Here is a 26,446-nt window from a genome sequence, read left to right as displayed (position 1 = left end):
TGACCCTATAGCTAGAGACTGTAATTAAACAGGATAGAGCACCAGTATGTGAAGCTAGAGCTTCATTGCCTTGTCAGCTACCCTTAACTATAAAGACACTGTATCAATACACTTTACAAATTGCACTTACAACAAATGCCACCCTTTAGATACAGACTCTAAAAACTCATCAGTAGTGTTGTTGATTCCACCAAACATTACAGCAGCATCAAAATGTTTAAAATTGCAGTTAGCTGATTTCAGACGTTTCTTATAACTAGCATCTGGCCCACGCAGATTCCTGCAAAATTATACTGTATACATATAGGAAAAAATAAACTAAAAAGTGAGACATATAATGTGCCAGTGCATGGGTGTATGTGCTTGAGTGATGGTAGATTTAATCTAAAATGATAAAGTGGTGGAGGGAAATTGAGAGATGAGAGTAAAACAGCTGAAAGAGAAAGACAGAACCTGTGTAGGTCTTAAATAGGCCAGGCAGTGAAGATGGGCAGAGAAAGAGGGAGCAAAGCAGATGAGGCTGGGAAAGAGGGAAAGGTGTTTGCCGGGTCTCTTATTGGGGGGTTTTATGAGCAGAGTGATTAACGAGGGGAACTTTTTAGTATCTTAATGGTATCTTAATGAATGTTACTGCCCATCGGCCAAATGAGCCTCTCTGTCTCCCTGCTGCTAGAAAACCATCCTGGCCAGTTCTGCTCCCCCCACTTTTTGTGGGGGGCGGGGGCTGACTATTTGGGAACACGGGCACATTGGCAAAAGCAAACTACATGTGCTTCTGCTTTTACCATGTGCCAGCAGCTCTCACATATACACCTGTGTGAAAAAAAACACCCCAGACATACAAACTGGCTAATGAGTCGCTCCATTTCATGCTGCATGAAACTGAAAATGGCATCTGGAAGGAGGTCGATAGTGTATCTTCTCAGAGGACATGCATCAGCCTTTCTATGCCAGTCTAAGAAAAAAATATACTGCAATGCAGCTTCCAGCTCAGTCAAGTGAACACCGATGGACTTCACAAGTAGTGACAGCCAACAACAAACTAATAAACACTCTAATAATGTGATTAGTCCAAATGAAACACATTTCAAACAGTGTTCAGTGAGAAAGCCAATCTCAAATCCTTATGCTCAGTGCATCTGATGTTTGTTAATGTGAGATTGGGGGAGGCGTGCTTCAGTTTGTATTACACAACCTAATAAGCACTGTTTAACCATGCAAATTAAGGTTGCTGCACAAACAGGACTGCCCTCATAAAAAAGTTACATTGTCAATTTGCTTTGTTCAGAGTGAGAAATGGAGAAAAATGAGAGATGACTGGGTTGGGAGGTGTGCGTAGGGGATACGCTCACTAATTGGTTAGCGGTATAATGTTTCACTATGTCCTTACTTTCTTAAGATAAGCTCAATTTAGTAAACAAATGGATTCCTTTACCAGGGGCACAAATTTCACTGCTCTGTGGCGGTAAGTAAAGCTGAGCAGGCTGTAAAAACTAACAGAATTAATGACGTTCCAAATACTCCTGCGGGCCACATAATAAACAGCACAGTGTGTAAACTTAACAGCCAAGTTGCCTTCTTGTTTTATTTAGAGCCATACATAAAAAAGGCAAAAAAAATGACACCAACAGATAAATCAAAGTACAAGAGACCGTTCAGCTTTTCAGTAATAGAGGGCTGGTGTGTTGCCAAACACAACGTTACCGGTTCGATTCTCAGGAGGCTATTTAAGCTTCCACAATGAAATCATCTAAACGTTTCTCCGCTGAAAGTCAACTGAGCGGCTCAGCAAGAGCATAAATGTGAGCCAAGCTATAAAAGTGAGATACTGTCACCTGATCCTGCATTTGTGTCGGCTCTAGGATATCTGTAGGGGATTTAGGATATATCTAACTGGCTTTAGAGACCCTTTGGTCTTACTTTACAGCAGCTAGCTCAATTTCAGAAGGTAGCATCAGATTACTTAGATCATTTAAACTATATCGTGGTGTATTTTAGAATAAATACAGAATTTCACAAAAATACTTTTTTCCAAAGTGTGCACATGCATACTCACAAGTTGGGAATAAGCATTGCTCATAGGGTATGCATATTAGAGAACCTGGGAGATCTTTTAAAATACAACATTGCCACAGATGCACAGCACCATGGAAAATCCACAAAGTGATAAAATGTAACAAAATAAACTCTGTGGTTATTTTTCATGCAGTTTATAATCATAATCAGTACATTTAACCTTGACAGCAAGTGAGACCAGAGATTGGCACTGTTTGCCTCCTGCTCACAGTTTAGAAAATGTAGAGATAAACAGGCCAACATTTAGATCCTAATATTCAAAACTGATCCGCTTAGCAGTCATTTTAACGCCTTGTTTACCTCGTCGGTGTTGTAAATGATCTGCAGACCAGAGCAGATCATCTCCACCAAGTACAGCAGGAATAAAGAAACGGCATCGATCTGTAGAGGTGACAGAGGGAAGTAGAGTGGATAAGATGCCATCAAAACAATTACTATCATTTGCACATACACTGTATAATAACTGCATACTTATCAATTTGTCTTCAATTTCTCACACAGTGCAGAGAATGAGACATGACTTTACAGTAGCTATTAAACTTTTGACATTGGAAATCATCAACAATGGTGAAGTTGCTGGAAAAAATAGAATAATCAATAAATAAGTTATTACCTCTTTTACATTTTTGAATGTTTTTTCTCCCCTCACAGGCAACTAACCTTGCAGCTTTATTTCGATTTTTCTCTCTCTCTCTCTAGCTCTCTTGATGTATTGGCCACCCTTCACTAGAAATGCATTCTCCATTCAAATGCTACACACCAAACTGACCTCTGTTAATACCACTGATAGAGGAACAAGCCGTTTTAGTGCCAATTTAGTGCACAAGCACTTCTCGGAGAAAGTCATTTTTCTGAGCGTCTATGCATGCCAGGCAGAGGGGCTGAGGAAATGAGACATTTTAATGGCATTTCCCCCCCATTCAAAACACTTGAAACAAAACCTGTCACAAAGAGATTGATTGTCTAATTTATTCATCCTGTTGTTCATTCATCTTTAGCAAGGTTCACTTGCCACGAAGCTTCTTCTCTGACCTCATTTTTTCCTAAAGTTATATTAAATATGTGACACAAAATAAAATACCAGGGTGGCAAATTTTACTCTACACTTTTTACAATATACAGTAAAACCCCTAGGTAACACACACACATCAAATACACAGGTGTAGGCATGAAGAATTCATTTGGTAGTTGCCCCATTTTTTTACTTGTCTGCTTGCTGGCTGACCTGCAGGTGGTGGTAGTCGCCGTGCAAGTAAACCTCATCTCCGGTGTCCACATGGAAGACAGAGTGCAGACACTTTGAGGGGCTAGGATCCTGTTTAAACTCCTCCACCTAAAAGAGATACAGAGAGAGAGAAATAGAGAGAGATGAAAGGATGAAAAAAAGATCCAGGGAAAAGGAGGGAGAGAGAAATTCAAAGGGAGAGACATCCATGTCCCCAACAGAGGTTCCTAGAAGAAACTCTAGGTATACTAGAGCTGCCTTCAACAAATTCAAAAACATACCAGCCGAAACCTTTTGTATCGAGTCAAACATGGTGATGAACTTTCTTTACACCCTGTAATGTCTGTCATGTCTCTTATGGTTGCACTGTTTTAGGCAAAGATGGCACCTCCTCTCCTCTCTAATTCTATATATGTCAATTCTAGCGAATGAAATTCAATGCTGCTTCTTGTTTCTCCATCCTCTTCTGTCCATTCTTCTCTTTCCCCCATGTCAATTTGTCACGGCAGATTCTCACTTCCCCGGGATTTCTTTTTTTCCAACTGTTTACTCACATTGGTTTTCTATAATTTTCTCAGGCATCTTGAGATAACTGCTGTGAATGGAAAAAATGTAAAATTGCACTTCACTTCCTTTCAGCATGTTCTCTTGAGCTAAAACGGTTTATTTTTTTATATTTAATCTGTCAAACCAAACTTTACTGCATTCACTTTTGCTGACCCATCAACTTCCAGGGTTTTTTCCTGGCTCCAAAGGCTGGGGTGAAGGGTGATGAGAATGTAAGCATAATTGGTCTGCATACAGTTAAGTCTTAACAGAAGTCAGTGGATTTCCACATCTGGCTCCTTTGTCTTAGGCCACTTAAATGTTAGACTTTGTTTGTTTGTCTTTTGGCTCCTCCATTTCAATTGCTACTTCAGCTTATTCTAGCTTTCTTTGCAGCTTTTTCAATTCAGTTAGTCTTGCTGCTTAAATTTAATCAGCTACTTAAATCTTAACCACTGCCTGCACTGTTTTTTCAATCTATGTACTTCAATCTATTATAGCCATACAAATATGATTCAAAAGGTCTAAAGAAACTAACATTTCTTTAACATTTTTAAGCCATTTCAAAACAATTAAATGTTTAAAATCCTGGCTGCAAGAGTTCATGCCCACTCCAGTCATACATGCTGCACATAATCTGTTCTTTTGTTTTAGTTTTTAATAAAATAACCTGATAAAGAGTGAAGAGTTTAATCAGGGAACGCCACACAAGCAGATACACGTTACAGTACAAACATCTCTGCTCAGAACCACGTAAGGGCCAGATTATGGCAGCCAAAATGATAACACTGTTTAAAACAAGACATGTACAACAGTTTAGTTGTGCTTTGTCCTCAGTGGTTTGTTGGTGGCTTTGCATGTGTTTGCTTCATCGACTCCACTACACACCAAATCACCGATGGGCCGCCTGTCCTGTCGCACAGTTATAAATAATTGGCCCTTTGTCCCATTTTCACCTCCTTTGTTTCTTTTCTCTACTTCTCTCACGCTCTCTCTATCATTAACTCCCTCGTTGTTGTCTCCATTTTTTCTACTTCCTACCTTCTTTCTTTCTTCTAGCTCTCTATCTCCAGTACTTTACACTATGAGCTCTTTTATTTGGGTTCTTTTGTTTGGCATACTGCCCCCCCCCCCCCCCCCCCCCCCCCGCCCCCCTCTATTTTGCTATATAGTCAGGTCATAGTGGAGACCTGCTGTCCCACTTTCACTGAAACTGCTCCATTTCTTGCCATCCCATAGTGAGTAATGCTTATGTGCGTATGTGTACAGAATAAGAGGGGTACCTTCTGTCGGCAGCTAACGCTGTTGTTTATGTTTCTATAAAACTTGCTTTTGTGTAGCGGTCTCCCTGATTCTTGCTCCTGCAGAGCCACAGTGTCAAGTGGCTCCACTCTTGGGATATTTGAAGAGGCCCCTGATCTTGCTTATTGTTTCAAGTGCTGCAATGCGCCAATATGGGCTTCAATTTAGCAAACTACTTCAACGCCTGCTGTTTTAACAGTCCACTTTCATGCATTTATTTTCCATCTTTAGCTACGCACAAAACTCTTCCATCTCATCAAGCCAATTAACTGCAATTCCTTATCATTTTTCACTGAACAGGAAATGACTTTCATTTTCAAAACCAAGTCATGTTAAAGGGATACAGGGAGCTCAATAACTGTTTAGATGATCACGAATAAATGATCAGCTCATGTTTTAACACAATTGATCAATGTTTTGGTCTCTTCAGGCAGTGTAACAAGCCGTACACAAAAACACTGACTTATTGGCCTATTTAGTGTTCCAGCAGCCACTGGCACATAATTAGCATTCAGAGCACAGTGGAAAAAAATGTATTTAAAAAAAAACAAAAGAAAGGTAAAGTTGCAGGGTCTTGAACTGACAAAAAATGACTTAAAATATGCTAAAGAAATAGATGTTGGATTTGCAATAATGATAAGTGGGCCAAAATTCCTCCACAGCATTGAAAAAGACTCATTGACAGTTATTGCAAATCCTTGAATAGCTGTTGTTGCTGCTAAGGGTGGCCCAACCAATCATCAGGTTTAGGGGGCAATCATTTTTGACACAGGGCCATCTAGAGTTTTTTATTTCTTAATCATAAAGAACTTTGTTTACACCACTGTATGCATGTATTAAGGAGAGGGATGTCACAGTAACACAAGAAGGCCGGTGTTAGTTAAATATAGAAATGGAAAAGAGTGTTGTTTGCAGCCTTAATAAGCCTGGACTGTGAGTTCCTCTGTTGCATATATAATAATTTGTATTAACAAATATTGTTCTGGATCACAACGCTGCCTGAATTTCAATGCAAATCAGCATAAAAGCAGAACATCTATATAGAATGTTGTATCTGTTGTTCACTGTCTCTGTTTCATGAGTTTCTCCTGCAGTATTGTCCAATTCCTTGAGGAAAACACACAAGTATTATATTTATTTATTTGTTATAATTAAGTTAAAACACCTTAGGACATTGTTTAAAGATACAGAAACTGATTACTTGAAGGAAGAAAAAAGATCTGGTGGCATTTTAAACAATGTATTTTAAGCATTAATATTTTTATTATCATTGTTTTCATCAGTAATCTCTAAATGTTTCGGTATACCTTTGCATTCAGTATGAACAGAGCTGTTTTAAATAAACATAAACAGCCACCTCATTTGTTTATCAATGGCAAAGGTAGAATCTTTTCCTTTAAGAAAACTGTAATTGTTAAATAAAAGATATCCTTTCTTCCTCATACACTATCTTATAATCAGTGGACAGTGGGGCACAGCTGCTGTATTTGCTCTGTGATATTTGCCCCGCAGTGCCCCCATGTCACATTTTCCATAAAAATGCCATGTACTTCGTAAGCGTTGGTGACGGGGCCATAACGAAAGCTGTTCTGTGTAATTAACTGTGTAAACGCAGCTTTGTAATTAAGACACAGAAACTCTCTCCCCTAAATTGGATCGTCAAGGTCGAGGCAAGATGAAAGAGGATGCCTTTCAACGGTGCACACTATATACGTGCAGATACACAGGGACACAGCAGGCTGCTCTATTAAAAAAATATGCTCAACGAGGAAAAAAAAATATTCAGGAGACATATCTGGCTTTCTTTGAATACATAACATGGTTTGCCAATTTTTTTTCCTCATTTACAGCCTACTCCACACATTCATCAGTTTTCAGTAGAGGTGGCGTGAAATTTTCCTCCTTCGGAGCAAAAGTCATTGGAAATTAGGAGACTGCTGGTTATTAAGCCCTCAGGACTAAATCAACTGGCTCCTTTTGTTATTTGTTGTGATATGAAAGAGGAACCAGATGTGTCCAAGGCTGTAGCACTAAGAGGCTTTGATGAGCAGGAATATACCTTTGATCTGCAACGCAGTGTGTAATTTCGGGGGTGTTTTTATGCAAACATGCAGAAGCTGTACTGAGCCAGGATAAAACACTCACCTTATCGGCCTGTCTCATGTAACAGTAGAGAATTCCTCTCATGCACTTGATAGCAGAATGCTCCAACTCGTGAGTTCGTCCCATATCATCATCAATGCGTCTGAAGGGCAGGGAACAAAGGCCGAACACATGAAGCCAAACAGTCACTTACATCAACTCCTTTTGTTTTAAAAATAGCAAATATTAATAACTGGGCCTCAGAGTCATAGTTGGTCTTTTGGTCAGTATTCTTACTCCTTAAATGTGCTAAAGTAACAGCAGAGATCTCACAACTTAATATGAAGGACAAGTTTTCTGAGGCAAAAAAAAAAGTCCAAGTAGTCAGAAGATCTGACACGTTGTAGAACTGTCTAAACTGTTATTTTATTCAAATAAAATATGGGTGAAATTGAAGCAGAACATCAGAACCAGCAGAACCAGCAGAATAAATGATAAATAAATCATGCTAAATAATAAGGTCTTTAATTCCTTACTACCTTTTAGTCAAGCTATTTTGTTTCCAAGTTTTAACAAATAACAAATAATAAATAACCTGCTGAACCCTTTTTGGGGTAAGAAAGATAAAAAAAAATAAAAAAATAAAATCAGGTTTAGGTTGATATAACCCAGATCAAGCCAAAATTTTGCATTCATAAAGCTAGAAATGTTTGCCTAGCCCATATTTCATCAATAGGATTGTGGATCCATCCTAAATATTATTGTGATACAGAGAACTACCATGTGATTTTGACATTGACAACATAAATCCTGATCTGATGAGCATTGGAAGAGTAGTAATGGTCAATCATTTTGTTCCGTTAAAGCTGTCAGTTGGCCAGGACTGCTGTGAAGATCAAACTGCTTAACCCAAGACTAAATACAATGGTTCTCTGTCTGTTGTAGTTACCTATAGCTATGAAATAATGATCATACTGTAAATTAGTGATTTTCTTTCTCTTTAGACTTTCCTACACGTAGTACTGATTTTGAAGTATATTAGTCATCAGTGCTGATAAATTCACATTTAATAGTGAATGCAAATTAACAAAAAAATGAATGGCTATGCACTATAGAAAAATGCATTCAAATTGTGGGGAAACAATTCAGCTTTAAACTAAATCTGTTAGGTATGGAAAACAAAAGTTTTGAAAGTCCTGAAATGAATACTGGTAGTGAAATGCCACTTTGTACCTCGGTTGCAGCAACCACAGTGCGAATCAGCACATTCTGAGGCTGGCAGATTTCAGATGTGTTTGACAAAGGTCAAGCTAATAATGACTCTGGCTAACAACAAAGGAAAGCTAAGCCACTGATGTTATACTCGTTTAAAATTTCCGAGGTACACAATACATTAATGACTGCCTTCAGGACATGACCCTGTGCATCAAAACCGATTGCATGGACTTGTTAGTTAAAGGAAATTTTCATTAAAGCTACCCAGTGTCATTAACAAGAAAGTATATATAACAAATAGAAAATATGAATAGGCAAAACTGCAGATAAAAGCCATCATGTTTCCTTAAAATAGAAGTTTGTGGTAACTCCAACTGCCAGCCTAGTGGTTGAATCTCACACACACATACTCAAACACACACAGCATCTGAGTGTGAAGTAAGTAATGGCACTATCCAACCCTGTCAGATGAGAATCATCTTAATTAAATCCCAGTGACAATTCTAATAGGAGGCAGCCATGACTGATGACTGGGATCTGCCTCTGGTCACATCACTGCAGTACACTCTATTTTTACCCGGCTCTTTCCCTCCGTCTTCCCCCTCCATCTAGTTTCCTCTCTCAGTCTCACTCGCCATCTTCTACTTCTTCTCTATTGTGAACCCTGAACAGCTTACGTCTCCCCTCTACCACTCCCGCATCTCCACTTTCACTCTTTCTTCTCGTATGCCTCCCCTTTCCAACTCTGCCTCCTTCCTCTTTATCTTTTTTCCCCCCACCCTTCTTCTGTGCCCTGTTACAAGCTCATTTTGTGGAAGTGCTCTTTCCTTAAGAGGAATTTGGGCATCAACACAGGGGAAAGTTGATAAAGGGGTTTGGTGGCCTCAGTGAAATTTTGAAATGTTCTCCTAGAAGTAATAACCCCTATGTGGTTAAAAAGCAAAGCCTCCAAATGACAGAGGCAGATTAAAGATGAGGGTCAGTAAGCATGAAAACGAAGCAAGAGGGGAAAAAACCGTGAAAGCTGTGAAACCAGTGTAACTGGGGCTTTTTGGTCTGCTTTCCTATAATGCCCTACAAACTGAGCTGTCCATCTATTTTAGTATTTCTTTTACAGCAGCGTCGCTGTGATGCTGAAAAAAGGCAATACATAGAGCTAGTTTTTCAGCTACTCCTGAGTTTATGGGTCAGTGGCATATTCAGAAGCACAACATGTTGCAGCCATCTATCACTATATAACAGCAAGAAAGACCTCTGTCCACAAGAAACTGGACTCACTGCAATAACCATCTGTGTTTATGACCTCCGCCTCCACTACTCACCATGAATTTAGATTTCAGTCTGACATACTCTCACAACAGTAATCGAAGAGTTCTTAAAAAAAGTCTAACTGAACATAAACAAACATGAGTTCTAAGTTTTTAACTTGTACAGATCACTACATGTTTACCCTTGGGTTGGGTGTATGAAAAGATACATTTTCTGGAAATACATTTAATATTTTCAGCTATATTTTATTCTATTTTTAATGTTATAAAGAAGATGTATATCATATGATTGACAGCTGCCATTTGAGTGAAACAAACATATATTACACAGTTTATTTTGCATGCGTGTGCATTTTGCATACTAACCGATATGCCATTGCCAAGGCCCAGGCACTGGCAGCACAGTACAGAGAGTCCCGGACCTTCGCCTCTTTGCAGGTAGAGCATGTTTTTACTGGGAACAGACCAGTGGTGGGACTCTGGTAGTTCAAAATAGTTGTCTTGACTAAAAAGACACAAAAAAGATAGAGACAGACAGAAGAAGTGGTGGGTTAATAGTTGCAAAACTGGAAATGTTGTCATCTGCTCACAGCTAAGTAGTTGAAACGCCAGTGAAGAAAGCGTCTGTTTTCTAAGCTGTAAAGTATACTCCTTTGTCAAAATCAAAAGCATCTTGTTCTAACTGGTGAATTAGGTGGTAAATCAAGAATCAATGCAACAGAGTAAAATCACCAGTTGGAAAATGCAAAAATGAAATTTAAAAAAACAAAAACAAAAAAACCCCAATAAGATTCTGTTTAAAGCACAATAAACGAATCAGATAAATGTAATAAATAAGTATAAGATGAGAGAGAGAGCACTATGTGCCTCACAGCTTCAATGTCAAGGGCGGGGGAATAGTGGACCTCCCAGCTTCAGTGTCATATAGAGGAGCCCAGAGCAAACCCAGCAGCAAGCCTTAAAGAAAGGCTATAAATATAAATATAAAAAAAAATCCAAAATAGCTGCAGCAATCTAAGGAGAGCGGGCAACCAGGAGTTTTACAACTTTGATAAAGAAATCCTGCACTCATGAGCAATCGTTGCAGACAATCACCACATTACCAATGACTGTGACACTTTTCATATGTTCAACAGTTAATAAATAAGTCATTTAGTTTTATTCATATATATCAATTTTTAAGATTGTAATGCACTTCAATGGATTCCTACAATATTAAAATGCAATTGAATTTTTAAAAAAAAAACAAAAAAAACTAATACACAAAAATATTATCCAAATGCCTGATAGATCTGGATAGATGCATTTTAAAGTCATAGAGTCAGGGGTGCAGAGAGAGAGAGGCAAACTGTTCCAGTTTTGGCACAAATGTTTAGAAGGCAAAATCCCCTTTATTTTTTAGATTGGTACGTGGAATAACCAGAAGACCACTATCAGCAGACCTAAGGATGAAGCAGCTCGATGATGTAACTGGGGGCCTCTCCCCATCAGGCCATGAAAGTAAGAGTCAAGATTTTAAACTGATATCTGAAACTACCTGGAAGCCAGTGCAGACTCTTTAACAATGGGGTGATATGAGAGAATTCGTGAGTGTGAGTTAAAAGCCTTGCAGCAGCATTTTGAAAAGCTTGAAGGCAATTTAAAGAAGCCTTAAGTAAAGAAAGCAATAGCAGGTCATAGACTTGATGTAAACATGAAAAGTTCATAACTGATTAAAAAAATTAACCCAAAATTTTACGTGGATGAGAAAGTTCCCAAATGATGTCTAGTTTGGGGCTTAATGCTCTCTGGAGTCAGAATTAAACACTCATCCAACCATTAATTTCCTTAAGATGGTCCATTAGAATGAGTAGTTATCTAACTATAAGGTTTGTAATAAAGGTACAGTTGAATATCATCTGCATACAGATGATAGGAAATGGATTTCAAACTACTAATAATATGGGCTTGTGGCAGAATATACCAGTTAAACAACAAGGGACTTAAAATAGATCCTAGCGGAACGCTGCATGATAATCTAGCTACAGCTGACCAAAAGTTTCCCACTGAGATCAAAAGTGTTCTATCCACAAAAAATTAATTGAATGACTCCAAGATGGAGCTAGAAATCCCTATCATGTGATGTAATCAGTGGATTAAGATTGGATTATCAACGGTACTGAAGGCTGAACTAAGGTTAAACAGAACAAGAACTGAGCAATTACCCCTCTGCAGCCACCAGAAAGTCATTTGTGACTTTAAGAAGAGCTGTTTCTGTGGACCAGCAGTTCTACAGTGATCTGCAAAATTTTGTTGTGGTTTTCAAATTATAATTTTTTCTCACGGATAAAGCTTTTAAGACCAAATTTTCTCATTTGTGCACTGGTAGAAAGGTCCTTTATATTAAGAACATACATGCTTTTATTTTATCCACTCTGATCTTTGAATTGTGTTATGCTGTACAGAGTCAAACTGGTCTCTTTTCATATACTTTTAATCTATCATTTTGTTAAATCGTGTACTGCATGCTGTCACAGGCATGTTGGCATCAGCAAAGCTGGATTTCACAATGCTCTGTATTTCAAAAATCTATGTATTGTTATATATATATATATATATATATATATATATACACACATATACATATATACATATACATATACATAGTAAAATGTACCACATATGATAAATATTGGTAACAAAAGGTTCAGTTATTCATTTGATCCACATGCATTGCATAACTTTAGCTTGTGTATTTTAACTAATGCATTCTGTAACACAGTGACACCCTCAACACGCTATTTCGTTTTACATCACTATGTAAGCTGGGCGCCAGAGTCAGACACAAGCTATCCAGTAATGGACTGTCAGCACATACTTTCTCTACTTTAGGGTTCACAAGCTAGTCTTCATTTGTGACATGTGAAATATATTTAACAAGCTCTAGAGCAAAGTTACACCTCTCTTGTGCTGTAATGGCTGACCTGTAAAATTCCTCAGGGTGTGCAGCTGTTGTCACTGCATCATCCATTTCTCTGGATCTGTTTGTATGCAAATTTAGGCATAAATTCACTCAGGTAAAATTAGATTATGTTAAATTCCATTTAGAAGAAGGTTGGGCAAAGCTATTTGACATGCATTTTTTTCCTTCTTTGATCAAAGATGACAAAAACTGATCTAATAAACTTACTTGGCACAGTCCTCTTTTAGTTTTAGGCAGTGTGACAACAGATGGCTGCTTGGCAACAGTTTAGAAAAGCAACCAGTCTTGGAGGAATATGACTTGGACTGAAGGTGTTATTATGTTTTTTTCTTTTCATTCAAAAAATGGAATTTTGCTCCATAAGGTGACAAGAGCCAGTTTATGTTAATGTTTTATAAGCGACATTGCTTGAGAGTGTCAGTTTGCTCAAGTTCAAATACTTTACAGACTTAACCATGTTTCCTATGAGGGTAAGGAAACTTGGTCACCATTTTAATTTAGGTTTTCTTTAGTACAGTAAAATTCTACACTGCTCAAGAGAGCTGGAAAAACAAAACAGTGGGTGAGAGTGAGTGAGTGAATGGTCTCTATGTGGGGGTGTGTGTGCATGGCTGGGCCTGGGTCTGGGGCTTGTTGAGCCTTGGCCCCTGTGGGACATGGTCACCACTCCCTGCTAGATGCTCCTACCCCTCCCTGGGATGTGGGTGCTTGTTGGTTTCAGGGTATGTGGCTGGATGTTCTGGTGTGGTCATTGGCCACCTTGGCTCAGGGTGGCTTGGACCTCCTCCTTGTCTGGGAGCCTCTGCTAGGTGCCCGGTTTTTCTTGGGCACCTGGGGCCCTGGGACCTTGTTCTCGACTTTTATGAGGGTGGCCGGCCTCTAGCGGGGTCGACTGCCTGTCACCTCTGGTCCTCGGGGACTCTCACCCTTGTTCCATAACCTCAGACTACAGTCTGAGATGTTCTCATATATTGCTAAAGCAATTATAAACTATATAATTTCATGAATGTAGTATTTTTAACCTCTTTTGCACCCACGTTAGAATCAAGATGCTATGAAAAAGGAAACACTACTCCAGGAAATAATAAATTGCAAATTTTTGCCTCAACAAACAAACAAAAAGTAACCCAACTTACTGATTTTTGAAAGTTATTTAAGAAAAGCAAGCATTCCTTCATCAATATTAGACTTGGAAATAAAAAAAACAAAACAAAAAAAGGCCGTATAGATGTATGCCTTTGCAACCACAGAAGACACAATTTCTGTCCTTAAAAGTTGTAGTATGTACTGTGTCCAGTAAAGTGTTAGTGAACAATACTACATACAAATACATACTACATATAAATGTCATCACACATGTTATCTGGGTATGTCATATTAAATTCACATTAACATTATGCTTCCAGTCATGGCGGCAGCTTTCACATTATAAAATGAATGTTTGACTAAAACATTTGTTCTTCCTGAAACACTTGAATTGTTTTTTGGGTTTTTTTAAAAACGCAAAATGCACCATCAGCCTTGAAACACCACGATCTCTTCTAGTTTTGACTGTAAGAACCGAAAAAGTGATCCTGACTGTGTGTCTAAATCAGCAAAGCCGATTCTTTTTAAATACGACACATCACTCTTTGTACTTTAATTCATTCACCTGCTCTGCTGTAACTTTGTCTTTATGATGTACATAAATTCTTACAAAAAGCAGATTAGAAAGCCACTTATGGTATACATAGCATAGATACCAGTAAGATGTAAGATTTATCTAATGCCCCATCTCCCATTACAGAAACCAGGATTCTTGTTTACAGTATGTCGATCTCCTCTAGCGCTACCATGAGATTCACATTTTATATTTCACTCAGATCCAAAAAATTGGTACAGACATTCATGACCCCCTTTGGGTGAATTTTAATAACTTTAATCATCCTCTGACATTTAATTTGCGTAATCAGATCCAAGGTTTTACTTTTCCGTTGATTTATGACCAAACACCTGTATAACTATTAAGACTGAATACCGCTGTCACTGCAAGCACGCCAGCACACATTTACCATTTAGCTCAAAAACACCACTGTGCCTAAGTACAGCCTAACAGAGCTGTTGGCAGTGCTGTGGACTTTCAGTCTTGTTAATAATTTAGATGTTTACTCTGCTTTCCCCCTTCTTTTCTTTTAATTATATAGAGTCTTTTAAAATTGCAAAAACAGAATTAAATGTCTGACACTTGGTTCCTGATTTACAATTGAAACTTTTTTCGTTTTTCCAAATAGAAAATGTCTGCAACTAATTTTCACAAGATGTTTAGACATATGGGATAAAAACCAGGCTTCCCAAATGATTGCCATATATTTATGCTTATGTTATGCTGTAACCCAGACCACTAAAAGCATGTTTTCAACAGAATTGAATCCAGCAGTAGACATTTTCTGACCCTATTAATAAGGAATACTTACTGTGATCTTGGTGTAAGAGAAACAAAAATCCCTTGAATCCTTACTCTACAGTGCCAGCATCAGCTAGTGTGAAGAGAGAGTGCCACAATCTATTAATTATTTTGGTGTCACCAGAGTGGGATGCGCTACAGCAGGTAATGACCAAGGTCATTTCATAAGGAAAAAAGGGACATTTTTCAGTCTGTCTGTACTACATGGATGAGCAAAGATAAACTAGGATGGTTCAAGTTCATCAAAGTTCATGCTCAGCATTAGTTATTGAGGACTGAACAACGGTTCAAAGATCTTAATACAAAAACAGATCGTAGCTCTCCAATAATATATGCTGAAATATTGCATAGTCAAACAGAAGGCTCCAGGAGAGTAATTTATGTCTCTCACACACACGCACATGCCCACACACCTCTCCTGCAGAGGTCCCCTCGCTGATGACTAATCTGTCTGGAGGGATCACTTCATTTTTCATCAGAACATTATGCCGACGCAAATGAAGGGGACATCCATTCTGCACTGTCGTTTGTTTCAGAGCAAAAGAGAGACGGACAGGAAGGAGAGTGATATCGAGAGAGACGGAAGGAGACACAGATGAAGGAAAACGAGATCAAGAAGAGATGTGTCTGTGTGAAGGAGAAAAAAAATATATGTGTGCATGAATAAAAAGTGATGGCTACTGAAAGCGGGACAAGAGGGTGGGAATGTCATCTGTGTGTGTGCATGCATATGTATTCAGTCAACTGAAAATGGAAGTCACATTGGCAGTCAGATAAGGAGGCTGATGGGGTGAATTAGCATTAAACAGAAGGACATTCAGAGGATGCCGTCTTCTGCCAAGGCCAATACTGTAGGTAACAATTTTTTAAAAAGTGAAACGGGTGTACCAAATTCATTGGGCTACTTCTTTGCTTGTGCTCCACCCTTCCATCAGGTTTGATGATATTCAACCAAGCATTTTAGCGCAACCTTGCAGACAGTAAACCAAACAGACAACACTGGATTTCGTTCACCTGCCCACAGTCTGCATATTAGAAAACGGACAAAGTCCCTGGTGCAGAAAAGAAGAGAGAAGCCAATGTCAAGGTGCTGTAATCCAATATATTTTCTAATGGCCAGCAAAGGGCAACACTAGTTGTAAGAACACGTGCAGTTGTAAAGAAACAAAAAGTCTCTGAAAAACAGAGACACTACTGCTCATTTCATTATAACATGATGGGGTTTTTTTATGAGTTGTGGACCTATTAAGAGTAAAACAGACAATAAGTAACACATGCTTCAGAGCAACAGCCAAAATGCTCAAGTCTAGCTTAAAAAACAGGACTTCATGGGTGATGCACAAAGCAGCTATTCCCATCTTGTGAATACAGTTTATTCTCCTTTCCCTCCTTTTTGACCCTTTAAACGCTGAGTATTTGGATACAAACAATGTTTTATAATACGACTGTTAAAGAATCTACTTCAACTGCAACAAACAATCATAAAGTCAAGCAGGATAAAATGAGTGGAGATGCTTTGCTATCGCTCAATTCGAAACTGCTAAGGTCTCAAGTTTCCTCTTCTGTGAAACGGTGCAGTGGAAGTCCTCAATAGATGCAGAACATAAACAAGAGAGAGCTTAACATTGTTCAGTCTCAAGCTGCAAGTTTCTCTGGATGCAAATCAACTGTTGTTAGGAGTTTTCTGCCTAGCCATCCATCAAGCTAATGTCCCACTAAATCAGCAGCTAATGTCTCAGACGCACACAGTCTGCTCTTTTACAATGGGCCATTTCACTGCACCGACAGTGTGGAGAAAATGAGAGAAGATGATGAGAAAGAAAAAAAAAAACAGCAATAGATTGAAAAGCAAAAAAAAAAAAACAAGAGCAAAAAGATGGAAGAAGTCAGATGGTATCTGAATAGTTCCACAGCAGATGCTACAAGAGAAAATACACAAACTTTGATATTCATCATTCATACCAGTCTTAACAATAACTTCTCTACTCCTGCTGACGCTGAGATAATGGTTGCTGCAATTCAACATCTGTGACACGAGCTACTGTTGGATGAAAAACAAATGCACACACAAAGCCACAAAAGAACCTGCTTGCATCTCAATGCTAACAGAGTAACCACAGTTAACAGCACTTCTATAATGTACAATACCTTTGATAAAATATGTAGTAAATATACAGTTGTAAGAAAAGATTGTATAAACTCTTGGAATGTTCTATATTTCTACATTACATTTAGTATAGAAATATAAGATTCTATTTATATAATGAACTAAATTATGTTTTAGGCTATATTTATGTAGAATTTTAGAAAAAGGCTTTACTTTCTTTTCCTATACATTTTATTGAAGCATGAGATGGGAAAGGTAGACTGATATCAATCTAATACCTGTAGGATGATTAATTCATGAGGTGACCTAACCATAAATTCAAGAGGCATGAGGGAAGAGCTACACTGGATCTCCCAGGAAAGAGTTACAGCATGTACCACAAACCCTGTACAGATCAGCCAATGAGATATGTGTTAATTTGTCATAAATAGTGAATAATAAAATACTGAATATGGGATGCTGATCATTTTCAACGCAGATTTTGTTTAATCCTAAAAGCCTTTTTTCTTGCCAAGAGAATGAAAGAAATAAGGCAGATGACAAAGACAGATAACATAATTGGAAAAGCAAGATATAAGAGAGCAAGACAATCTAAATTTGTAGTCAAAGTGAAGATAAAATGACTGCAATAATTGAAAAAAAAAGGCGTATTCTTATTCTCTCTTCTGTAATCAGTATGAGGCAGAAGGCAGAAGGCAGAGCGATAGTAGCCATACCTTCTGCCTCCTGTTTTATCAGGGAACTGGCTGAATCAGTGAAGTGTGTGCTCAATGCCACATAAACAAGAAACCATAGAGCGGTTACAAACTTAAAAAAAGAAAAAGTGGAGAGAAAGAGAAGGAAAGAGAGAGAGAGGAGATGGAGTGATGAACCATGAGAGATGGAGGTAAACCTTCCCTGGTATTCTTTTCTTGATAACACGAAAACAAGCCCCCAATCACAACAGCAGCGTAAGCTTAATACTGCTGCCTTTGACTGAGCTAGGGGTGGCAACAAAACAACAAACAAACAAAGAGAAGGAAGGGAAAATGTAACTGGTTTGTTTGTCATTGTCACCCCAGCCTCACCCCTCTCCACCCCTTTTCCTCCCTAAAACTGAAAGAAAGCAGGTATATTGGCAAGCGGGTCTGGGTACAGGCGATAACAATGTTGGCTTTGTTCCCTGCTAGAATTGGACAAGCGCTTCCAATCGGCCCCCAACACAACAATTAAACAAGCTCAATGTTCAGCGCTGCGTTTTCGACATACTGCTATCTGGCAGGGGCTTTTTTCTGTAAATCTATGGGGTCTCAAAAGAAGCTGATGCTGGAGGCACTACTGCCTTAGCTGATAGCAGCAAATCGGTTCCAACTGAGAGCTACACCTGTTGCACACTAAGCACCGTTTATTGTCTTCAGTCATTTTCCAAACACACATAAACATGTCGCCTAATGAAAAGCCACCAACGGCACATTAATGCGCGCACAAACTGCCACAGGAGCACACACATGCACACAGAAGCTGCCCCGTCTTCATCAGGGCTGACCAATGGGCTGTGTCATATCTGCCACGAGTTTGTTCATGTGAGAAAATGGTGCACCCAGCCTTTAACAGATGCTTTCACACAAGACATATTAACAATCAGCACCTGGTTTAGGGGCAGTTACCTCTCCTTTTCCTTGTGTTTCAGCTGTAGAATGAAACAACGAGACACATAAAAATGCATTAGCTTACTTCAAAAGCTGCAGTTTATAAAGCCTTAAATAAATCCGGCGCCTGAGCTAAATCCTCACCCAAAGCTGTGATTTGTCTCAGTAAATGTTCGCATTTTTTAAGGCTATTCTTCTTTGCCCTTTAACTTTGGTATTATTTAACATTTACAATGTGATAATCTAAATGTAAATGACACATATGTCATTTTACTGTGTGTTTAAAACGCTATAAAACACCTGGGCAAACACAGACATGTTTGTTGTGCTACCTTTGAGTTAAGTACCTGTAGTAAACACCAACCTGTTGCCAACATCTGATCCACTTCCACACGCTTCGTAGCGCTGAGCTTGTCTATGAGTGACTTAATTTAGATTCATTTAACAACTTGTTTGTAGTTGTCAGCTGTGCAACTGTTTAATATCAAGAAATCGGTTGCAACCAGTCCAGTCAATGCAAGCTCGAGTAAACAAGAGGCAGCAGAGGAAACTAATGAAGTCAAGGTTGTGTAGCTGCAAACAATGCACAAAAGGTTTGGGGAGATTTGTAGGCGAGGCTGGAACTACAGAGAAAAAGAACGAATGCTTGTTATACCTTTCAATCATGCATTATAACAAGGTGTGAAAATTGCCTCTTTGTTTTGCTGCACTGTGATGCTTGGGTCCATGGGGAGAAGCTGAGCTCTTCTTTAATTTAGAGCTGTGTATGATCACAGTTATTGATGCAAACAGCATGAATACAAGAGAGACAAGCTATTCAAAATCATAAACAATGACTCAAGGCTAGGAGGAAAGGCAGGAGTTTGGAGCTTTTTAATAATTAGCCTGTATTACCTTTGACCTGACTTGGCATCGCAAGTGTGGTTTGAAATTCACTGGGCTGTACCCAGACCCATCAGAGATATCATACAGTCCGCAAGTGCAACTGTACTTTACTCAGCATTATAAAAAAGGTCCTAATGGACAAAGAAAATTATTTTAAGTGATATTAAGCAAAAACTGACAGCAGTGCTTAAGAACAACTTGAGAAATAGTACAAAGTCTCTAGATTCCAGTCTGAATATCTGAGGGATGCACTTGTACAAGCCCAGTTGCCAGAGACTCCACGCCTATAAGCTACAGGCCCCAAACAATCCACTGCTAATGTCCTGGTGCCAGACACGACAGCTTGCCCTGATGAGTCAAGAGTGGTTTTGGCAGCCCAAGGCATGCCTACACAATGTAAGGCAGGTGGGTTTAATATGCAGACTGATCAGTGTATATATTTCATTAAAGTGTAATACTGTCTTCTGGCATTTGCAGATGTGCTCCTTATTTTTAGGAGAGGCTTCCACTAGAAAAATCCTGCAGGAGATCCTGTAGCCTAGTTTTCACTTTTTGCAATTCCAGGTGAAAAAAAGAAAAGAAAAGAAAGAAATGCTAATGTAGGTCACCCTGTTTTTAGGTCTTTGTTCACGGTCACTGCCAGGAGAAGGCCACAACTTTTGTATATTCTGTAATCCCTTAAATGTCATAAGCAGAGGAGCACCGACATCTTTTACACAACATCAGTATTTCTGCTTCTACACAGGAAATCTGCGCACAGCCAGTCGAAGTTGCCTGGTTGTATTCTGCAAAACAAACCAACAGAATAAAAATACGAAAAACACCAACTGCACTGACATTCCTTTTAAGACGACACGTCCATTTAGCTGCTGTACATTAGGTTTTTGTTATTTTAAAAAGAGCAACTGATAAAAGTCCAGCTTATTTCAACAGTGGCAGCATCAGCACTGATCCTTTGGGACAGCATCCTGAGCTGCATTACCAGAATCCAATAGCCTTACACAGCCAGAGGCAACACACGATGCTGCCTCCTGCACCCACCTCTTTCTGCTCAGATGAAGCAGTGTGTTTGGCTCTCTGGCTCTACTTTTATTGATTTTACTGTAAAATACAAAGAAAGGTGAATCCAGTTTATCATCAGAAGGCAAAACAAACATAAAGAGACAGTTTTCTGTAGTTTCATATTTCCCTTAGATTACTACAGTACACATTCACCAGCTAATAACGACAATATGACATCTTATTACCCATTTTATTTAACTGTCCTTACATTCTCATTAAGGCCGCCAAACACAGAACAGTCTCATGGCAGACATTCTGACAGTCTATGAGATTAATAACAGATGCATTCAGTCTTGGTGTTGCAGTGCCTGAACTCTGCAATAGTGTACAATGGCTCAGAAGTATTATTTACAGGCACATCTAAGTAGAGCAGAACCAACATTAATGCTATTAGTTACACCTCAGCAATTTATTAAATAAGCCAAAAGCTGTGTCAGGAAAAAGGTTATCGCTAGACACACCGATATCCATTTGTGAGGAGCACAGCAGCTTTACAGTCTCACATTTGAATGCAATTTGCTGTATAGCCTTCTGCCGGCTTATTGTCCCTGTCACACAAACATTTATGAAACCAATAAATGAAAGCAATAAAAAGTCTAATCTTAACTTTTATAGAACAGCGGGCTAGATTACATACAAACGGGTGATCTGAATGAATTCTGAAATTGAGGATGCTAAAGCTGTGTGGACTGGGAGGTAAGGCTGGCAGCCACAGTGCTGCACTAACAGCTGCAGGTAATTCCGTAATCAGCACTAATGCGTATTTATCTCTCCTGCAGTGAGGCCGGTGCCTCCTTATTGATTACACATTCTAGAATTATCACCTGCACCAAGCCACACAGGCTATCCATAACCAAATTTGTGTGTCTGTAGCTCACAGTTAGTTTCAAACTAATGAGACAAGCTTCTGCTAATGTAGGCATGATTTTGCGTATATGTTCAATATGTTGGGATCTTCTCTGTTAACATCTTCGACCTCCTAATCTTGAAGAACAAGCTTTCGCCAATAGGTTTAGCATATACATATACTAGGCATGATTTCCTTTCCCAACCACCATTTTCCCCCCCTCACCCGCTGGCTACCGCTTAATGTTCCAGGTCTTAGTACATTTCAGTTATTCTGTTTTGCTCTGTAAATTTTACCCCATTACTCTGTCTTTTCTTTATTCTGAACTTAAATGCCTTTCAATCCTCTCGCCCGCTCGCTCTCTCATGCACACGCATGCTTTTGAAGACAAGCGCTCTCGCAGAGCACAATGAGGTTCATGATTTTATGTATTTTGTGGCTGTTTTTTTGAAAGCAGAGAGACACTGTCCTCTCGCACACCTTATAGATTGGTGAATAATTTTCAGCCGAGCTTCACAGAGGCAGTTGTCTGCGAGGAAGGGTTGGAGTTCTGTGCTTTTCTTTTTCAATCATACCAGGTCAGTACCAGAGCATGGTACACTGCAATCACACAGGTCAAAAGAACTTGACATCAGGGGTGAAATGTGCTCATGTATCAGTATCTGTACTGCCTAATGACAGTAAACCCTAAGAGGCTCTGAAGCAGTAATACACACAGGACAATTAAATGACGTTTCAGACTCAGACGATACCAACCAAGTGATGAGTATCTGACATTTATAAAATGTACTCTACAGCTTTAGGTATTAGTTACCAGAATTAGTTTATTAGCTTTTGGATTATTTAGATTTTTAATACAACTATTATATTCTAAGAGGCTATGGTATATAGCAGCGGTCCCAAACCTTTTTGCGCCACGGACCAGTTTATGTCCGACAATATTTTCACAGACCGGCCTTTAAGGTGTCGCAGATAAATACAACTAAATAAAACTAGTACTGGTACCAAAAAAACAGAAGATTTATTCATAAGAAAGACCCCTGGAAACAGAGTTAACAATGAAAACCGATAAATCCCTGAAAACCATAAATTTGACACCCAAGCCTCACCTCTCGCCGCCCGGTACCAAATAACTCATGGACCGGTACCAGTCCGTGGCCCGGGGGTTGGGGAACACTGGTATATAGTATTGTCACAGAGTATGTAAAGAACACTGCACTATAGGCTTTTTTCTTAATGAGTAAATTTACTTTTGGTGCTATAACTGCATTTTGGTGCCAATGCTTCTTAGCTCTGTCCAATATTGAGATTTTCTAAAGTGGGATAGTTACTTGTTGCACATTATTTCAAACTGCTCTTGCTGCTTTTACTTAAGTAACAGATCCAAACACTGTTCTCACCACTGCAGCTCAATGCATGCTGCTGTAAATGCTCCTGCATCTCTAACATCGGTGAACTCCCATGTCTGGCTTTTATCCTGCCAGCTGAGAACAGTCTCTCTCCAAACAATAATGTATGTCTGCAAGATGTAATCACTATACCCAAGGCTGCAATTTAAGAATATTGGCAATGACAAAACAAATGCAGCCTTTACTGCCGTATACAATAGCTCAGCAGTGTTGCCAGTGGGCCACAGGTTTATGGAGAGGAAAGGATATCCAGTTATAGAACACTGTAGGTTTTTTCAGTCCAACCTAACAGTAAAACCAGCATTTAAACTGAATAAACCTTAAAATAAAACTTATACAAATATATAATGACACCTTGTAAATTAGGAAAGTATAGTTTGAAACAGGTACACAAGACTGACATGAGGACACATTTTGCCATTTTGATAAATATATAAAAAGAATGCCGAGGCTATTATACCCGTCTTTCCAGGTCTTGTGGAACTTTCTACATCATCTTCTGTGACATTTAACAGGGGAGCTACACATTGAAAGCACTGTTGTTGGTTGGAGACTGTTAAAGCTGAGGTTAGAGAGATTATGTTTAAATTCCATCATGATCACGCCTTAACACATGCAAACTGATGCTCTATTGAGATTACAGAAACAGTGAAAGGCATTATCTAAGACATTATAGTAAACTTTTTCTGCGCAGTTTTAAAATATTAAAAGCCGCTCCACTAATTTCAGTGCAGGTTTAAAATGTGCACTGCAGTTATAGAGTGAGAGAACATAAAAGATGAAGTCAAACCACTGCCCGATATGATACAGAGGTACAGAAAATAGAGAGACTGTGTAGAGTATGTGGGTGTCAAAGACTCATAAACTTGATGATGTTGGAATTACTATGGGAAATTAGCGATCTAATGTTCCTGTAATAAGTAATAACAGGGACTAGTTTCTCTTATGTTTAATGACATGGCAGAAATTGAGTGGAAATTAATAAAATTACATCAGGGGAAAAATATTACACGTGAATGATCAGACTCCTCCATAATAGTACCAAAATGCCTGCAAACTGCTCTGATTGCCATTTCTTCTACACATCTTTACATTATTAATCTGCAGCTTGCAAAGAGTGAGTAAATGTATTTACCTGCACTGTAGTAGCGGTCCAGCTTCTCCCAGAGGGGTTCATCTTCCCTCTGGAGATTTGACAGCTTCAGAGGTTCATAGATGGAGCCTGAAGAAGAATATACCTATTAAACACCAACACTTGCAAACACAGTCCTGCAATAGCTTTCCCAAAACTGATGTTCTTTAGAGGTTTAAGTTTAGCAACAACTTCAGGATACATTTATTTTTTGTTGGATGTTTCCAGTTAAAAAAAGACTAAAATTGTAGGCTTGTGCTTGTATGTATCCATCAAACTGAAGTTAAAGTTTGCATTGATCTATACAGTAATATAGATTTCAACTCAATTCAATTCAAGTTTATTTCTATAGCCAAAAATAACAACAACAGTTGTCTCAAGGGCCTTTTTAATATAAGGTAAAGACCCTACAGTATTCTGGAGAAAACCCCGACAATCAAACAACATCGTATAAGTGGCATTTTGCAATGGTGGGAAGAAAAAAACTTCAATTTAGCAGGAAGAGACTTCCAACATAACCTGGATCAGGAAGGGGCAGCCATATTATGCAGAAATTAAAAAGGTGGAGACTGAATTATGAAATAACACCAAAATCTCCACGTCTTTTTCCGTGTTACGGCACTGCACAATGGACAAAAAGTGTTTTTGCAAACATCATGATGTCACAGTAAAGCTGACCTTTGAACTTTTGGATAGAATAAAGAAGTGTTGACATTTTCTATCTGACTGTAAGAATTAGCACATAATGTCTTGAGGCATATCTTGAGTGGTCAAAGTGAGTTTGACCTTTGACCACCAAACTCTGTTTATCTTTAAAGAGATTATGACCTGTCATATCTATTGGACAAACCTTTGTATGTACACAAAGACAACCTGAATGGATAATGCTCTGGCCACGGCTTTTGTCAGCTTGGGAAACAAGAACAGGCAGCAGACAAAACATAGAAACAATACACACATGCTATCAGTACATTCTGTTTTTCACTGCAACACATCTGTGCTGAGACTCACAAAAGTCTCAGCACACAAAATGATATTCAAGCCCCAAGCTAAACATTCAGAAAGTACTGCGACTCGTGAGCAGACATTTTCCTCTGAACTGAGAGAGAGTAGCAGTTTTAGGGAAACCCCAATTTGTTAGGCTTTCTCTATTTTCAGACACTTTCCACTTTGCTGAGATTTGCATTTTAATAGGTTTGACCTTGGGTCAATACCACAGGTACTGAAAAATTCACATTCTTACTGAAATTAGCATAATTTCCATCAGCGTAAAAGTTGCTGGGGACAAAGCCAATCCATCTCTTTTTAAAGATAACACTTTAAACAGGCACGGAGGAAGTACAATGTTCCAATTTTAATTTCTAACATGAGATCGGACAAATGTAAGCCGTCAGTGTTTGCTTGGTTTTAAACAATCCCCTGACTAACTTCAGTGACTTCATTAATACTGTAAATTCATTTTGTGCCATTTCAGGATCTTTCATGCTTACTGTGGAGGAGCAATATAATTCTTCTGAGTTTAATCCACCTAAGCCACACTGTATCAACAGTGTGAAATTACAGAAGATTATGGGTAATACTCTACTTTGCACAGCAGAATTCCCAACAGCCCAAGCATGAGATTGTTTTGTTTTCTTGTAAACACAGAAGAAAATGTTCTGACCTGAACTTTTCTGGATTGCTGTTTGAAAGAATATGTTGTGAATGTGATCATCCTATGTTTTCCTGTAATAGTGAAATAAGTATATGATCTAGAGTCCAGATATCTTCACCTATGTCCCCTTCAGCTGTTTCCCTCAGATCTGCTGTCACTACTTACCGAGTCTGTAAACTGTCCGGTGGAGCTTGGTAATCGCAGCCGAACCGGCCATTCTCAAAAGGTGAATTTAAGGCCAAGCGTCTCTCTCAGCTAAATCACAAATCTACAGCAATTCACAGTAAAGGAGTTAGTAGCAGAGAGTTAAAATTTTAGACGTGCATGAATCAACAACGAATTACATCCTGGGATGACGACAATGATCAAGAACATGCAAGAAATTACAATCCATTGTATTTCTTTAGAAATGAGTGATGAAGAGTAGAGTCATAATGAATTACTAGAGATGGTAATACATGGTTTAAATGACTACATCACTATATTAGGACATAATTTGACTAATTACTACACTTTATTCTTCATAACATACACTTCTAAATTGTATCCTTTCAGAATGCTGCGTTATTAGGCTACACTGGGATGCACCTCTTTTTAAAATCA

The 26,446-nt window shown here is 38.7% G+C and overlaps 1 protein-coding gene across 4 annotated transcripts in view; it reads right to left on the bottom strand.

Annotated features, from left to right (window-relative positions):
• phkb (phosphorylase kinase, beta) overlaps window positions 1–26,446 on the bottom strand; it is a 92,033-nt gene that overhangs the window by 65,047 nt on the left and 540 nt on the right. For 2 of the 4 annotated variants that reach the window (XM_013276186.3, XM_025908017.1), the window contains exons 2-7: window positions 26,009–26,111; window positions 24,193–24,279; window positions 10,081–10,219; window positions 7,295–7,394; window positions 3,302–3,409; window positions 2,377–2,457 (exon numbers count right to left, since the gene is read on the bottom strand). In XM_013276186.3, coding sequence (XP_013131640.1) covers window positions 2,377–2,457; window positions 3,302–3,409; window positions 7,295–7,394; window positions 10,081–10,219; window positions 24,193–24,279; window positions 26,009–26,060 — 567 coding nt within the window. In that variant the 5' untranslated portion in view covers window positions 26,061–26,111. The remainder of the gene's footprint in view (window positions 1–2,376; window positions 2,458–3,301; window positions 3,410–7,294; window positions 7,395–10,080; window positions 10,220–24,192; window positions 24,280–26,008; window positions 26,112–26,446) is intronic. The other 2 variants (XM_013276152.3, XM_013276172.3) reach the window with 1 other exon arrangement.

Source organism: Oreochromis niloticus, linkage group LG1 (assembly GCF_001858045.2).
Source record: "Oreochromis niloticus isolate F11D_XX linkage group LG1, O_niloticus_UMD_NMBU, whole genome shotgun sequence".
Classification (NCBI taxonomy): Eukaryota; Metazoa; Chordata; class Actinopteri; order Cichliformes; family Cichlidae; genus Oreochromis; species Oreochromis niloticus.
The sequence above is the reverse complement of the archived record's forward strand: the minus strand, read 5'-3'. Positions and strand labels throughout refer to the sequence as shown.